The 18,154-nt window shown below is 34.7% G+C and overlaps 1 protein-coding gene across 1 annotated transcript in view; it reads right to left on the bottom strand.

Moving 5' to 3' along the window:
• Positions 1-177: 177 nt before the first annotated feature.
• LOC109504549 (protein O-mannosyl-transferase 2-like) overlaps positions 178-18,154 on the bottom strand; it is a 33,825-nt gene continuing 15,848 nt past the window's right edge. The window contains exon 7 of the mRNA XM_025299967.1: positions 178-935. Within this exon, the coding sequence (XP_025155752.1) occupies positions 873-935 (63 nt within the window). The 3' untranslated portion in view covers positions 178-872. The remainder of the gene's footprint in view (positions 936-18,154) is intronic.

Raw genomic sequence — 18,154 nt, 5'->3', positions numbered from 1 at the left:
ATCTTGAAGGACATGGTCAAGGTCCAAGTCAAGGTCATCATCTTACTCCTCGCTTGAAACCATACAACTTTGCTGTTGGACATTTTCACCAAAATGCATTCTAACTGAAGATATTAGGGAGGTCCGATACTTTTCGATGACCCTGTATATACATGTTAAAGAAAATAGGAAAAAAAAGTTTTTTTAAACAGAATTGGAAGAGAAATATCAGGTTACACTAGGTGCATTGTATATAAATCTATCATAGCACCACCCTTTGCACTACTTTTGTTTCATAAAAGAAAATTTGATATTTTGAAAAACAGTGGCACTTTATTCTTGAGCGTAAACTGGGTCTGTGATGGTTTTTGTAGAAATGCCGCAAGTACAAAATCTGCAATTACACATTTCAGTAGCACAAAATAAGTGGTATTTATTGCAAAAGTCGCGACTCGATTCTGCTCATTACAAGTGGCACTTTATTCTTGAACGTAAGCTGGGTCTGTGATGGTTTCTGAAGAAATGCCGCGGGTACAAAATCTGCAATTACATATTTTAGTAGCAGCAAATAAGCGGTATCTATTGCAAAAGTCGCGATTCGATTCTACTCACACAAGTGGCACTTTACAGATTTATCAAAATCAGAAAATATCAAATTTTCTTTTATGGAACAAATTAGCACAAATTATGCTCTTTCTATTTATGTACTTGGTTTTATTTTTCAATTATTTTTTGCTGTGGTCCTGCTGACTTCATATAAAGGTAACAGCGCCACGATTTTTTTCAAAATGGCACGAGGTACACAATTTTTATTAATAGCACAAATTAGCACAAAATAAGTACTAAAAAATTTGATAGTGCGTTTCGATTCTGCCAATTTGGTCCTGCCAGCTTCAAAGAGGTTTGAATATTATGCAACGCTGTTGGCTGGTATGGATGAGATTCAGTTGATCAAACTGCAAATAGCACAAAACCGGGCCATGAGGGTCATATTGCAATGCGGCAAACATACTAACATGGAAAGAATGTTGCAGGCTTTGCAGTTTATGTCTAAAAGACAAAGACTGTATTATAACGTATGCATTTTTATTTATAAGATAATAAATGGTATGTTACCCGAGCAGCTAGGAAATAGAATAACGGTAGTAGGAGATGTAAGTAGGAGAGAAACGAGGCAATCTCAAAATATTGTGATACAATTTCGGAAAAGAAAAAATGCGTAAAAGAGCCTATGGTATGAGGTTAGAATGTATAATACTGTACCATTAGAATTAAACAATGTAATAGAACAGTAACATTTAGGCGTAGGTTAAAGGAATATATTATAACTAATATACCCATAGTGTAAGAAACTTGATGTAAAATAAATAGCTGAGAAAGCTAATAAAGATCATTCATTCATTCATTCATTCATTCATTCATTCTCTCTCTCTCTCTCTCTCTCTCTCTCTCTCGCTCTCTCTCTCTCTCTCTCTCTCTCTCTCTCTCTCCCTCTCTCCCTCTCCCTCTCCCTCTGCCTCTCCCTCTCCCACTGCCTCTCCCTCTCCCTCTCCCTCTCTCTCTCTCTCTCTCTCCCCCTCCCTCCCTCTCTACCTTTCGTTTGCTCACTCGCACTGGCTATTATCTGTTTCTTCAGCGCGCTCGTAACGCCTTTGGTGTCAGAAAAGCGAAATGCACATATCCCTACTCCTCTGCGTCTAGCGTTTTTTACTTACTAAATCGAAATTTTCCGTCATCCGGACTTTATCTTAAAATATCTCCATTTAGAGACAACGTACACGAAAAAAACACAAGAATACTTTTCTTCCTATTTTTTTAGGGCCAATTAGGACTAAAAAACTTCGATCGGTTCAGCCATTGCTGAGATATGAATATCTCACTTCGTTTCAACTTGTAGTTTCGCCTAAATATAGACGGTCTACCTTGCGCCATTCGAGCGCACTTCGTTGCGCAAAGTACTATCGCGTCTCTTGATATAAACTGATGTGAAAGTAAACTTATATAACTTATATTATTATGAGTAACGTATCTGACACTTTATTTGTTGACATAAGTGATCTTATGAATAATCTTGAATAGCACTAGTTTCGAATATTTATTTTATTTTGTTTTTCTTATAACTATATGTGGTTAGTCTATTTGTCAAACAGACAAGAGGGGACGTGGACTATCGTTCCATCTGGTGCCACGAATATTTTGATCGGTACCTGCACCAGATACAAAAGGAGCCCACCACTCGGTGCCGCCACTGCCCAGTGCTGGAGGACACGGCGCATCATACGCTGGTCTCATGCGAAGCGTGGGGCCAGCAGCGCCGTGTCTTCGCCCGGGCAGTGGAATGTGCCGGAGAGGACCTCTAGCTCCCGCACATGGTCCAGACCATGTGTGGGAGCGAAGAGGTCTGGTCGGCGCCGGCTTCCTTTGCGCGGGACGTAATATCCCGCAAGGAGGCCGCCGAATGGGGGCGCTGCCCTGGCATCCGTCGCAGGGAGCGATGGAGAAGGCAACGCCCCCCCGGCCTCGACAGCGGGCCCGAGGTGGCGCCGGTCGAGGAGCCGCCTCTGATTCGTCGGAGGCCTCCTCGACTGCCTTGGGTGCGCCTCCGTCCGCGCAGGGGGGACGGCAGGCTTAAAGCCTGTCTCCCCCTGCGCGACGGTACGGGAGGAAAAGGGGGAGTGGACGGCCGTTTGGGGACGGGCCCCACTCCCCCGCCCCCCTCGATCAACGAGGGGGGCTAGGAGAGAGGGTGGGTGTTCCCTCTCTCCAGTTAGGATTAGGAGGCCAACCCAACCGGGCAACCGGTCGGGGCGTCGCGTCCCACTCCTGAGGGGTGGTGCGCGGTACTTGGGCGAGGGGCTCCCTGAGAGAGAGAATATTGACGCTGTTCCCCCGACTCCCCTCACTCTAGCCCACGTGGCAGACACTCCAGTGGGGTTTTAGCCGGTAAGAGTCCGGCATAACCCCCGCTCCCCCCAAGGGGCGGAGGTATCCATGAGGATTTCCCCACCGTGATAAAAAAGTCTATTTGTCAAAAGACGGACTGTAATTGTATGTAATAAGAATTAAGAAATCAAGATGTTTTCAAAATGACTTTAACGGTACCATCTATAATAGAAAAAACTAACTTCATCATATTACCTTCGATAAAAATAGTTGACAAGAACCAAAAGTTCATATTCCGCTTAATTTTAGAAATAATAGCTTATGCTATTACATCTTTAACATCACGCTTTATACAGGGTGAGTGAAAAGTATGGAAAATCTCGAAAGATATAAATTTTACAGAAAAGTGTTTCAGACAAAAGTTATAAAACTCAAAACGATGTATTTACTGATTTTATCAGTTTGACCTTGAGTGGCGTTGCCAAGGTCAGGTCAAAGTTAACTTATTTCTTTTAAATAGAAACCCCCATTTTTTATTATATCATCTTTTTCTACCAATTACTTTGAATAACTTTCGTCTGAAACATGTTTTTATTTGCTTAATATGTTGAGATATTTAAGGAAAACTTGATGACTTTTTCAATATATAACTTGCGATATTTCGCTATTTGTAAGGAGAAAAAATGGTACTAGATCTTTTATTTTGGTCTCAATAATATTGTTACCATAGCACTTTGACTTTTATTGATTTAATGATTTTGAAATTTCCCAAGGTCGATAAGTTAACTAGAGGAGGGCATTATTATAACAATATATTTTTAAAACAAAATAAAGTCATAAAAGTCTAGTACTATTTTTTCTTCTGACAAATAGTTAGCGAGATATCGTAAGTTAAATATTGAAAAAATTATCGAGTTTTCTTTAAGGGAACATCACTGTGACGGGCCCAAAAAAGGCCATTTTCACGAATTTCTTTTTATTACTTAATGAATTATTTAAGGATTGGGGGAAGAGTATATTATTAATGGTACTTTGAAGTAGTTCTATACAAATTTTTATTAAAAAATAATAAAAATTAACAAAGATCTATACAACAGAGTGGCGGTTCGTAAAAAATTCTTCCAACAGTGGGATTGATATCTCTGATATAGTTCATCTAAAAAAAAATCAGATATTTTCTTAATCTACATAAATGTAGTTTTCGTTAAGTCTAGCCGTTTTTTTACGGAGTTTTTTTACCAGTAGCCATTTTTTTTAATTAATTTTTCTCAAAATAGCGGTATGTTAAAAAAGAACTTCGATTTTTCCAACATTTTTATTTCATTCAAGGGGGCTTAAAAAATAGTAACTTTCAAAATAAAAAAAATGACAACGCTTAATTATTAATTATTATACTACTAAACGAAAACTACATTTATGCAGATTAAGAAAATGTTTGGTTTTTTTTCCAGATGAACCATGCTAGAGATATTGATCCCACCGTTGGAAGAATTTTGGCAACGCCACTCAAGATCAAATTGATACGATCAGTGAATACATTGTTTTGAACTTGTAACTTTTGTCTGAAACACTATTCTGTAAAACTATCTTTCGAAATTTTTAAGGGTTTCCATACTTTTTACTCATCCTGTATATTAAAGTCTCTGTCGGTGACCTTGATTTTCATATATATTATCAAGATTATTATTCTGAGTAATCTTCTAAAGGTTTTATATTTATTAACAAAAAAATATCAGCAATAGAAGTTCAATGAAAGATGTGATTTTTTCCAAGTACAAGGATCGATATAATAGCTTTAACATTTAGAACATATTTTAGAGAATTTCTTAATGGTAATAGATTTTTTAATAATGATATATTTACTTATTGACTGTTTAAAACAGTGCTGGCAAATAAGTGCTTATTTCGGCCAGATTTCGGAGATGATGCTTACTTTCCCCCTACTGATGCTCCCGGCTTGATGGCCGAACCGCCGATCGCACGCGATAGCTTTGTTTTCAAGAGCAATTCGCTATGAAAAATATGTTGGAATCGCACTTTCCGCCATATCATCATTAGAATTTGGACAATAGATTTCTACATCACTTGTAAGATATTATATTTGTTGATGCGTATTTTTTTTGAAGTTGTTTCCCTAGTAGGGAAACAACTTCAAAAAATTCTATTTATTTCACTAAAAATTGATAAAAATAAAACATGATTCCATTCTAATGACGGTTTAGCTGAAAGTACGATCCCAGCACATTTTTCATATGCGAACACTCCTGAAAATAAAGTTGTTTTGTGCAATAAATGGCTTGGCCGTCAAGCCGAGAGCAGTAGTAGGAGGAAAGTAGGCGTCGTCTCCGTAATCTGGCCAAAATAGGCATTTATCCCTCAGCACTAGTTTAAAATATAAAGAATGATTTTGTCAAAGCAGTGGATGAATCACAATAATAGTTTTATATTAACGCATAAATAATCCATATAATTAGAAAATATTAATAACCTCAATGTTAAAATTATTTCTCCAATCTGTATATATTACATCAAAAAATTGAAGGATCATTGTTCCTATGTTCTTAAACAGATAAAATTTAAGATATTGTAACTTCTGCACAAAGATGATAAAATATATCATAATAAAATGATTCAGAGAGCATTTTACAGCTTGAAGTTTCTATTTTTCAAACCGATTTTTATACAATTATATTAAAAAGCTTGGAGTCATGAAATATTATGAAAATAACAAATTGCGTCTTACTTTTGTGAACACACATTATGTACACGAATTTATAAATAAACATTCATTATTTATATATAATCTTCATATGCATATATACATACACACATGACACCATATCATACACTATACAGAATATATGAGAACTCATGTGGCCACAGCTAATGAAGATAGATATGATTGAGATGAAGAAAAAAGTCCAATATCGTTTTACGATATTCGCAACAATTATCAAATTATTAATTACAGAAATCTGACGATTCTCTTCACTGCACGGCAATTGCTAGATCGACTAGGCTGCGCTATGATTTGAGTGACTTATAATGCTCTTCCAATAATTCATTTTGGTACGCGCTTATTCGTCAGATTTCTATAATTAATAATTCGATAATTATTGCGAATATCGTAAAACAGTATAGGATTTCTTTGTTCTCCTTAACCCGTTCTGTCTTCACGAGCTCTGCAAAAATTGTTCTGGGACACCCTGTATATGTGTGTGTGTGTGTACATATATCTTGTATTTTATATATAAAATTAATAGAAATTAGTTGCAACTTTTTGGATATGAAATCGTTTGTGTAACAATGTTTCGCATCTAACTTAAGATATCTTAAATACAAGATTTAATCATGACCTATATATAGATTAATATTTATAATCAAATATTAGACTAGTTCTATAAGGTCTAGTAGTTAATTCTTTCCGATCTTCTACAATTTTCAATCTTTACTTAAAAATCAATAGAACAAAATTAATTAATAAAATATTCTCCATTGTTATCGATGACTTTATACCATTTATTGAGCAGTTGTTGAATCCCATCACGATGGAAACTTTGTGGCTTGGAGGCTGTAAAGTCATCGATGAAATTTCGTACGTCAACTGTCGAAAAATGTGTATCAGACAATGCCTGTACATCGACCGAAACAAATGAAAATCTGATAAAGCTAATCTGGAAAATACGCCGCGTGTGAGAGATCTTCTCAGCTGAAGTGTACAATGGTTTCCTTTGTGACTTCAGCTGTATGCGATTTAATTGTTGTGCAGCAGGATGCCTTGTCCAGTAAATGGCCTTTTCTTTTCAATTATATCGTTCAAACGTATTGATTGCTCCTGGTAAATCTCTACTTTAATGGTTTTATCTGGTTCTAAAAGCTTATAGTACAGCACATCCCTGGTTCCACCATATATAGACCTAACCATATATAGAGAACTTTTTTCCGAAACGTTTTGGTTATCGACGTTGTCGATTGATTTTTTACATTTAGGATTTTTATACATAATTATATTATTTCTCATCGGTATTTATTATATTCGTCACCGGTTACAATTTTGTGCCAAAAATGTTTTTATTTGTTATCTAACGAGCAAAATAACACATGTGATCAATCGGTGATATTTGTTGTCAATATTCAGCTCGTATGGAACCCACTTCCCTTCCTTCCCCTCTCTCGAGTTTCCTATCTTTTCTATACGACGTAAACGATCGCAAATAGCTTTCTGATTTATTCCCAGTTTTTCTGCAAGTTCTTATTGTGTTTGTGCCGTATTTTTATTCAGTAGATTTTGTAACTCCTTATCTTCAAATTTTTTGGCTGACCAGGCCGTGGTTGATCATGAAGATCAAAACCATCACTTCGAAAACGTTCAAACTAGTTTGGGCACGTGCGATAGGTCACAATATTTTCACTATAAGCAGCACAAATCATTTTGGCTGCTTCAGAAGTATTTTTGTTTAAATGAAATGCGAAATGCATCACATATCGAATATACTCTTTGCTGATAGCCATCGTGAATACTACTGATTATTTAAAATTATGTGCATTAACGCCAAATCATGTCATTTCAAAAAGTTAAATGTCAACACTTTAAAACCGCACAACTAAAAAATGGGAGAATATTTCAATTTCAAATTTTACTCTGAGCTATGTAAATTTTATCGGAAAGAATTAACTGCCAGACTTAATATATCAGTCACAGTGTTAATCGCAAACAGTTTCAATATTATTAGTAAATAAGATTATATTTATGAAGCTTAATATACAAAATAGAAGATGTGTAAATGCCGCACTGTGTGCTAATCTCTTTAGAAAAGAGCATGTTAACTGTCGTATCAAAATAATATCGAATTTCAAAATTCTCCACGATGCTAATTAGTTATCTCGTGGATATATCGTGATTTGTTTCATGCTCTGTTGCATGTAGTTTCATCGTATGCAATTTCAAATAATTTGCATGGCAGCTTCATAATTTTCATTAAATCGATATAAAAGAAAAATAAGAAGAAAAAAGACGAAAAATAAGAAGAAAAAAGACGAAAAAGTAAAATCTTTTCAAGGAAATTATATACCAAGTTTTCCAAAAGAAACGCCCCCCTATCTCAGAATCTATGCATTATAGGGAAAAATGACCCGACCAAAAGTTTTAGGGCTCATAAAGTTCTATTTTGTATGACTTCAAACTTGACCTCGACCTTGAAGGTCATTTGAAGGTCAACTTGTGTTTTTTAAATGGGAACCCCTATTTTTTATTACACTGTTTCTCTCTACCAATTAATTTGAACAACTTTTGTCCAAAACATTTTTTTATTTGCCTTATATTTTTTGAACTATTTGAGGAAAATTCGATAACTTCCTCAATATTTAACTTACGATATCTCGCTATTTGTTGGAAAAAAAGTGACACTAGACTTTCTTACTTTATTTAGTTTCAAGAATATATCGTTACAATAGCGCCCTGACTTTTGTTAACTCACCGACTTTTGGAAATTTCAAAATCAAATTAACCCATTAACACCCAAAAGTCTTAAAATATTAGCCTTACTTTGCAACTGTATTTTATGCAGAGAAACATATTATGTAAGATTGGAATAGCATTTCTTTATGTTTTCGGGGTCGTTGTACAAGATTCCGGCATCAGAATTCGTTTAGATTCATAATAAAATCCAATACGGAGGAATTTTTGGAAAAAAAGTCGTGAAAAATCAACAATTCTATTTTTTTATAAGCTTGATTTCGTACCAAAAACGATACTTTGATACAGATACAAGTGTCACATCTTGTCTCAAAAATGTTGAACATTCAAGGTATGCATTGGTGAAAATGTAAATTCAAGATAATTGCTTCAAAATGGCGGTTTGACCGAAAAAAACTTAAAAAATAATGTATTTTTAGAATAACTTCACAAAATCCTAGTATTTAGCATCAATTTAGTATCCAGGGTACTGATTTTAGGATATTTGCTGACAACTAATTCATATTAGAGAATTTCAAAATGGCGGATCCAAGATGGCGACTAAAAGGCACGAATAATCGTGAAAATTTCCAGATTTTCATGAATTTTCTTCTATTATTTTCATATTCATGAATTATTTTCAAGACGTACATACGCACATATAAAGGGTGGGTAATTATAAACTTGCAAACCTTAGAAAAAACATAAAAAACATCGAGATAAGTACAACGGACGAGAAAAATTGGAATCGACTACATATAGCTTTGAGAAAAATTATTAAACAAATGTGCGAATAAATGCGCAATGGTCGGACATCGCGGGCCTGCTACTCCACACAGCTTGGACCGGATTAACAGGCAACAACGGCGCGCGCCGGTTCACTGTTGTTGCCTACCAATCCGGCCCAAGTCGTACGGAGTAGCATGCCTGCGATGTCCACAACGCACGCCCACTGAGCGTTTATTCAGTAATTTATTTAGCAAGTTTTCTCAAAACTTTACATAGTCGATTTCTATTTTTCCCGTCCGTTGTACTTATCTCGATGTTTTTCATGTTTTTTCTAAAGTTTGCAAGTTTATAATTACCCACCCTGTATACAGAGTGTCCTATTTTAATGTCCCGCCCCAAATAACTCTTCAATATTGAAGTTTCATGGAAAATGATCTCAATAAAAGTTGTAGGGATTTAAGTAAGCTATCTATCTTATGATAACCTTGATTTTGAGTTTGAGCTCTATTTTCAAGGTCATTTGAAGGTCAACTTGCGTTTTTTAAATGTAAACCCTTATTTTTTATTACACTGTTTTCTCTACTAATTAATTTGAACAACTTTCGTCTACAACATTTTTTTTATTTGTCTAATATTTTTGAGATATTTGAGGAAAACTTGATAACTTTTTCAATATTTAACTTACTTTTTCAATATTTAACTTACAATATCTCGCTAATTATTTGTCCGAAGAAAAAGTGGTACTAGACTTTCTTGCTTTACTTAATCTCAAGAATATATTGTTACAATAACGCCCTGATTTTTGTTAATTTGATGATTTTGAAATTTCCAAAAATCAATAAGTTAACAAAAGTCAAGGCGCTATTGTAACAATATATTCTTGAGACTAAATAAAGCAAGAAAGTCTAGTACCACTTTTTCTCCCGACAAATAGTTAGCGAGATATTGTAAGTTAAATATTGAAAAAGTTATCAAGTTTCCCTCAAATATCTCAAAAAATATTAAATAAAATGTTTTGGACAAAGTTGTTCACATTAAGTAGTAGAAAAATACAGTGTAATAAAAAATAAGGGTACTATTTAAAAAACATAAGTTGACCTTCAAATGACCTTGAAAATAGAGGTCAAGGTCAAAATCAAGGTCATTATAAGGTACTCAAATTTTTAATTTAAACATTATATTTTTAATTTAAACATTATAACCTACTCAGATCCCTACAACTTTTATTCAGATCATTTTCCTTGAAACTTCAATATTGAAAAGTTATTTGGAGTGACACATTAAAATGGGACACCCTGTATATGCGTGTGTACGTCTCGAAAATAATTCATGAATATGAAAATAATAGAAGAAAATGCATGAAAATCTGGAAATTTTCACGATTATTCGTGCCTCTTAGTCGCCATCTTGGATCCGCCATTTTGAAATTTTCTAATATGAATTAGTTGTCAGCAAATATCCTAAAATCAGTACCCTGGATACTAACTTGACGCTAAATACTAGGATTTTGCGAAGTTATTCTAAAAATACATTATTTTTTAAGTTCTTTTCGATCAAACCGCCATTTTAAGGCAGCCATCTTGAATTCACATTTTCATCAACGTATAACTTGAAAGTTCAACATTTTTGAGACAAGATGTGATACTTGTGTCTGTATCAAAGTAACGTTTTTGATACGGAATCAAGCTTATAAAAAATAAAATTGTCGATTTTCTCGACTTTTTTCCAAAAATTCCGCTATATTGGATTGTATTGTGAATCTAAACGAATTCTGATGCCGGGATCTTGTAGAACGACCCCCAAAACATAAAGAAATGCTATTCCAACCTTATATAATATATTTCTCTACATAAAATACAGTTGCAAAGTAAGACTAATATTTTAGGACTTTTGGGCGTTAATGAGTTAATAAAAATCAGAACATTATTGTAACAATATATTCTTGAGATTAAAACAAGAAAATGTAATACCACTTTTTCTTTCGACAAATAGTTAACGAGATATCGTAAGTTAAATATTGTAAAAGTTATCAAGTTTTCCTCACATATTTCAAAAAATATTAAGCAAGTAAAACAATGTTTTAGAAAAAAGCTGTTCAAATTAATTGATAGAAAAAAAACAGTGTAATAAGAAATAGGGGTTTCCATTTTAAAAACGCAAGTTGACCTTCAAATGACCTTCAACGTCGAGGTCAAGGTAAAATTTAAAGTCACAAAAAACAGAACTTTATGAACTCTAAAACTTTTATTCGGGTCATTTTTCCCTATAATGCATAGATTCTGAGATAGGGGAAGAAGTCCGTTACTTTTGGAAAATTTGGTATATTAGGTGTAGTAAAAAGAAATCCATTATTTTTCCAATAGATGGCTTTAGTTATCTGTATCTCGCGTTGTATAAGTCCGATCGGGTTCCACTAGATGGCGTTAGAAAGATGAGATTTTGTACTAAAAAAACTTTTCTGACAGTTTTGTGATTAGTTGACTCAGTTTTGTTTGAGCGCGCGTCGAAGATGGACACTAGCAAAGAAAAAATACGCTATATTTTACAGTTTTCTTCGATAAAGGCGAAAACGCAAGCCAGGCGGCTGAAAATGTGAATAGTGTTTATGGTCCTGATACTGTAACAGCCAATCACGCGCAATTTTGGTTTCGTCGATTCCGTTCCGGTAATTTCGATGTCAAAGATGCACCACGCACTGGAAGACCAATTGTCGAAAATATCGATAAAATCATGGACATTGTCGAGTCCGACCGTCATGTAAGCACTGTTTCGATTGCCCAAGGGCTAAAGATTGCACAAAAAACCGTTTGGAACCATTTGAATAAGGCTGGATACAAAACGAAGCTCGATGTATGGGTGCCACACGAGTTAACGCAAAAAAACCTCATGGACCGAATTTCCATCTGCGAATCGCTGCTGAATCGCAACAAAATCGACCCATTTCTGAAGCGGTTGGTCACTGGTGATGAAAAGTGGATCACTTACGACAACATCAAGCGAAAACGGTCGTGGTCGAATCGCGGTGAGCCGGCGGAAACGGTGGCCAAGCCAGGATTGACGGCCAGGAAGGTTTTGCTGTGTGTTTGGTGGGGGGATAGGGTTTGATAGGGAATTATCTACTACTATGAGCTGCTCCCCTACGGCAAAACTCTTAACTCAGAACTGTACTGTCAACAATTGGACCGTCTGAAGGAAGCAATCGCCCAGAAGCGGCCAGCTTTGGCCAATAGGAGAGGAATTGTGTTCCATCAGGACAACGCCAGGCCACACACATCGATAGTGACTCGCCAGAAGCTCCGGTAGCTTGGTTGGGAGGTTCTTATGCATCCACCTTATAGTCCGGACCTGGCACCAAGTGATTACCATCTGTTCCTGTCCATGGCGAACAATTTTGCTGGTGAAAAATTCGCTTCAAGAGAGGCTTGTGAAAATCGACTGTCTCAATTTTTTGCCAATAGGGACGAGGGCTTCTATGAGAAAGGCATAATGAAATTACCTTCAAAATGGCAACAAGTTATCGAACAAAACGGCGCATATTTGACCTAAATCGGATCATTCTAACTATGGTAATTAAAGCCTTCAATTTCATGCAAAAATAATGGATTTCTTTTTACTACATCTGATATACACAGTTAAAAACATTTCGTACTTTTGTTAAAATTATTTGTGTGTAGAAAGCTTTGTGTTAAATTTTTTACAGAGTCGTGTGTTAATTTAACATATCGTTGTTGACTTACCTAGACTTTTTTGTGTTAAATTAAAATTATCTATTTTCAAGTGTTAAAATGACATTTCCAAATATTAAAATAACACAATTTATATGTAAATGCATGAATTCTTGCTATGACATATTTTATATGTAGAAGTTAACACCTAAAATGTACTACTTTCCTCATTATAATAGTTATCTCGTGTTAAATGTATAATGTTAACATTTCTAGTATATGACGATTGAATTTTTAACACATAGATTATGTCAATCTAACATTTTCATTTCATTAAATCATAGATCATTACTTTTCCCAAATGTTGAAGTAACATTCATTGTATTATGTCAATTTAACACAAACTGTGATTCTTGACGGCATTCAAATGTTAAATTTTTGTGTTAAGCTCTTACATATTATGTATGTTATTTTTTAACATGTTTGTTGTATGTTAAATTAACACATAAATGAGAGTTGATGATTTGAGACACGTGAAATATGTTAAATTTAACACACCATTTCTTACAGTGTATATTCAAGGAAAATAAAAAAAGATGTATGTATTTTAGTCTTTATATTATATCTATATTATATGTATATTATATTTATATTATATGCATATCAAAGTTGAGAAGTTTATAATTTAAAAGGATTTCATGACCGTTATTTGTGTTGCTGATTAAAAAGAGAATTTGGTTATAAAATATTGCTCAATATATTGAGATTACCAAGGTTGACAAATTTACTCGTAACTCGTTGTTTTCTATTATTAAAATTAACAAATCATCTGTATTTGTATACTTCCGTAAAAAAATAAAAAATAAATAAAATCGTTATTTAATTCTTTGAGTCACGCAATTAAGTGAGTGGTAGAATTCTCACAAAAATCATGATTCTATACGTTGTTAGGGTCGCTGGGTTGAATCTGCCATCAGAATTTTGAAAAAATGCGATCTACGACGCAATATAGTGGCTTAAAAGGATATTTATTATAGTTCCGTACACGAATCCGTACAAAAATTATTATTCTTCGCATTTTTGGGGTCGCTGAGTTCGAATCTGTTGTTTGAATTTAGGAAAAATGGGATCCAACATGTCCGACACAATATGATTGTTACTTAGAAAAAATATAAATACTCATTTCACTGACAACAGTAACACTACCTAACTATCACTCACCGATTCCAATGAAATTTGGCATGCACGTAGAACATTGAAAAATATTGAACACGTATTTCTTTATATCGGCTGACAACGCATTTTAAGAGTGGAAATCACCCCTTGATCCCTGAACATGAAAGCACTATTTCAACCCTTTGTACATATTACATGTGATTTCCATCAAACTTGTCTTTCATTGAACTAGTCAGTAAGGGGTTTTTAGGGTCGCTGATTACGAATCTGGAGATAAAATTACAAAATTCAAGATAGCGGACCTAATATGGCGGACCGAAATTATAAAAAGATGACTGATTCAAATCAACTTTGATATCTGGAGGTTTTTTGGGTCTCTAATTACAAATCTGGAGAAAATCACAAAATTCTGATAAAATCTGGATCTGGATAAAATTACAAAATTCAAGATGGTGGAATATGACAGCGGAATGTGACGTAATATGAAAGATCGAAATTGTAACAGTGAAGGAGGATATTGCCTCAGGCAATTACATTTACTGAATTTAACAATGAATCGGTATTCAAAATGGATCTGTCGCAGTTTTTTGCAGATTAGGAAATTGATCTTCCGAAAGATTATTATCCATCAGTATCCAAGCGGAATATGTAATGATATTCTGATCTTGATAAGATATTTTCCTTGAAACAATCCTATGTTGAATTTTGAAATTATACAGCCATTTCGTTGAAGCCGAAAATGATTGACAAGATAAATTAACATCTCTCGCCGTGATGGCCCATCTTTTCAAATCTAAATCGTGGATGGGAAAACCTTTGTCAGAAGCAGAGTTAAATTGTTCCATAACATATTGTGAAATAAATAATAACTTATCACTTCTCGATCCACTTCCGGCAACATGTGCTTCCCATCTGTATAATTGTCGTTGATTCAAGACTTCTTTTAATCGGTTTTCTACTATTTCAAAGCTCAATCTTTTCTTTTTTCCCGATCGCCAATATTCAACTACCTTCCTCTTGTAATTCAAGTCTACCATTTCGTCGAACTTCGTATCGTCTTATACATTCTCTTGCGAATTATATTCTAATTCTTCTTCAACTAAACGGCATTAGGAATTACACTAGGATCATGGAAGCTTAAATAATCATAACTCTCAATAAACACTTGACTATTGATAGCATTTTTTATTAAATCTGCGAGATGAGACGCGAATGATTTTTCCTCTTCAGTTATATTTGATTGTATATTGTACAGAGGATCTTCGAAATAGAGGCGAAATAAATTTAATATATTTTTTGGATTCATCGACATTGCGAAATCATTCCTTCCGAATCAAGAATAACCATATAATGAATTGTTAATATTGCTGCGCCCGTGCCTTTGGGGAACATGTTATCCCCACGCTCCTGGGAGTGGACTGCAAAGGATCTCGAGTGCAAAGGAAATCGAGTAGAGATTGCTTGACAGCTGTTGTTGTCAAGGAGGTTGTTAAAAAAATAAAAGAAAGAAGAAGAGATGAGAGAGTCGCCCTGGTCTTGTCACGACGAACGGACGTATTAAAATAAAGCTTCTTTCGTTTTGTTAATTCCGTGTTATTTTTCTTGCGCAAGGGCGCAACATTTTGGGGGCTCGTCCGGGATAAGATCGATGTCGTGCGGGAGCATTGACGCGATTTTTTTTATTATCCGAGTGAAAAGAAGTGTTGTGAGAAATGATACATTCTCTGATAGTAACGCGGAGTCAAACAGCAGAAGCCCGTCAGGCGGTTGCGGCCGGACAGGAAGCAGAGACAGAGGCTCCGACGTTGATAGCAGCGATGCGAGAGTTGCGTCAGCTACGCGAGGAGCGGGAACGAGAGCGACTGGAGCTCCAGGAGTTGCGACAAAATCGGAGGATGGAGCAGCAAGGACAAGGGGAAAACTGTCAAGGCCAGTGTCAAAAATTTCTTAATTTAAAACCCGATATTTACGATGGTACTGAGTCTTTTTATGAATATGTCTCTCAGTTTGAATTAGTTGCGCGAGCTAATGTATGGAGTGAGGGGGAAAAGGCTTTAGTTTTTGCGACAAATTTGAGAGGGAAGGCGCGTTCAATTTTAGATGGGATAGAACAAAATTTAGATTATAATGAGTTAAAATCGAAGTTAGAATTACGTTTTGGAGAAAGTAATTCTTTTCAGCATTCTTATTCTCAATTTATTAATAGGAAAATTAAAATTAATGAAGATTTTGCGTCTTATGGGGGGGAATTAGAAAAATTAGTCAAGTTAGCTTATCCAGAGTGTAAAAATGAAATTCGTGACAAAATAGCTTGTGCCCAATTCATTTTGGGATTATCAGGAGGCCTAGTTAAACAAACATTATAGCTTGAGGGAATTGTTTCTTTAAAATTAGCAATAGAGCGTGCGAAAATTATTCAATTGATTTCGGAAGAGGGAAATTTTTCAAGTAAACAATTTTGTGAAAGAGAATTTAATTTAAATGTTCAGAAAACGGAAAATTTTGCTCGAAGAAGGGAGATGGAATTTTCACGGAATGAACGGGGTAATTTACAAAATTGGCAGAATTTTAATAATAAAAGGAAGAATTTTAATTTTAATAATAGGGAATGTTGGAATTGTGGAAGTAAAGAACGTTTTAGAGCACAGTGTCCTGTTTTTGTTAACAAGCAATTAAACTAGGTTTTGCCGAATGGGACGGGGGGTATTCGGTAAAAGAAAATGAAATCCCGGTAGAGAATAAGTTTAAGTTAAGTAGAATTAGAGAAAATTTTTGTTATTATGGTAAAGTTGACGGAGAAACTTGTATTTTCAGGATTGATACGGGTGCTGATGTCACTATAATTTGTGAGAAATTTATAAAGCCTCCAAGAAGGAGGATTGAAGTAAAAAATTTTCTTTCGTATCCCACAGGAGAAAAGGTTCCTGTACATTTTAAAACTAATGTTACGATTGAAATAGGAAAATTTATATTAACAATGCCGGTTTTTATTGCTGATATTGAGGAATGCATTTTTGAGTTAGATTTTCTTTCAATGACAGGGTTAGAAAAAAATTTACAATCTATTTTAGGAATAGTTCAAGAGGAAATTTTATGTTCTCGCATTAGGGAAAAAGTGCAAGTTCCTAACTTTTTGAAAGAGTTATTTGATAGAAATTCAGAAAATTTAGATCCTGAACAAAAGAAAGAATTTGCTAAGCTTTTAACTGAATTTTAGGATGTATTTACGGAAGAAATTATTGCAGAAGGTTCTAATTTATTGGAGCATAAGATTTAATTGACAGATTCTCGTCCAATAAAGCAGGTTCCTCGTCGAATCCCTTTTCATGTTCGTTCTGAGGTAAATGGGATTATTAAGGAAATGTTTGAGAAAGGAGTAATTGAGGAGTCGCAGAGTCCGTGGGCTTCTCCAATTGTTTTAGTTAAAAAAAAAGAAGGGACGTTACGTTTTTATGTAGACTATAGAAAATTGAATTCTGTAACATTAAAAGATTCTTATCCGATTCCTCGAATTGATGACATTTTAGATCAGCTGTCAGGGAATGTTTGGTTTTCGACTTTAGATTTAAAAAGTGGATATTGGCAGGTGAAAATTCGTCGGGAAGATAAAAAAACGGCGTTTTCTGTAGGAGGACTTTGGCTGTTATGCCGTTTGGGTTATGTAATGCGCCAGCGACTTTTGAGCGTTTAATGGAGCGAGTTCTTCGGGAATTATTGTCGAAAATTTGTATAGTTTATTTGGACGATGTGATTATTTTTAGTAAAACATTTGAGGGAATGATTAAAAATTTGAGAATTGTGCTTTCACGTTTTAGGTTAGCTAAATTAAGTATAAATCCAAAGAAGTGTAGTCTTTTAGGCAGATCTGTGAAATATTTAGGTCATATAATTCCTGAGAGAGGTGTTACTATAGATCTTGAGAAAATTATTGCAGTAAAGGAGCGGCCGGTTCCTCAAACAAGAAACAACTTAGAAGTTTTTTAGGATTTAGTTCGTATTATCGGAGATTTGTTAAAAATTTTTCTTTAATTGCCAAGCCCCTTTATATTTTGACGGAAAATAATTCCAAATTTACTTGGACAAATCAATGTCAGGAATCTTTTGAGAAGTTAAAAGAAAATTTAATTTCTTCTCCAATATTAGCTTTTCCCAAAGAGTAAGGAAAATTTATTTTAGACACTGACGCTTCAAATTATGGTATCGGAGCAATTTTATCTCAAATTCAAGGAAATTCTGAGAAGGTGATAGCTTATTATAGTAGAGTTTT

Source organism: Harpegnathos saltator, unplaced genomic scaffold, assembly GCF_003227715.2.
Source record: "Harpegnathos saltator strain DR-91 unplaced genomic scaffold, Hsal_v8.6 scaffold302, whole genome shotgun sequence".
NCBI lineage: Eukaryota > Metazoa > Arthropoda > Insecta > Hymenoptera > Formicidae > Harpegnathos > Harpegnathos saltator.
Note: the sequence above shows the minus strand (reverse complement) of the source record. Positions and strands in the feature narration are given on the sequence as shown.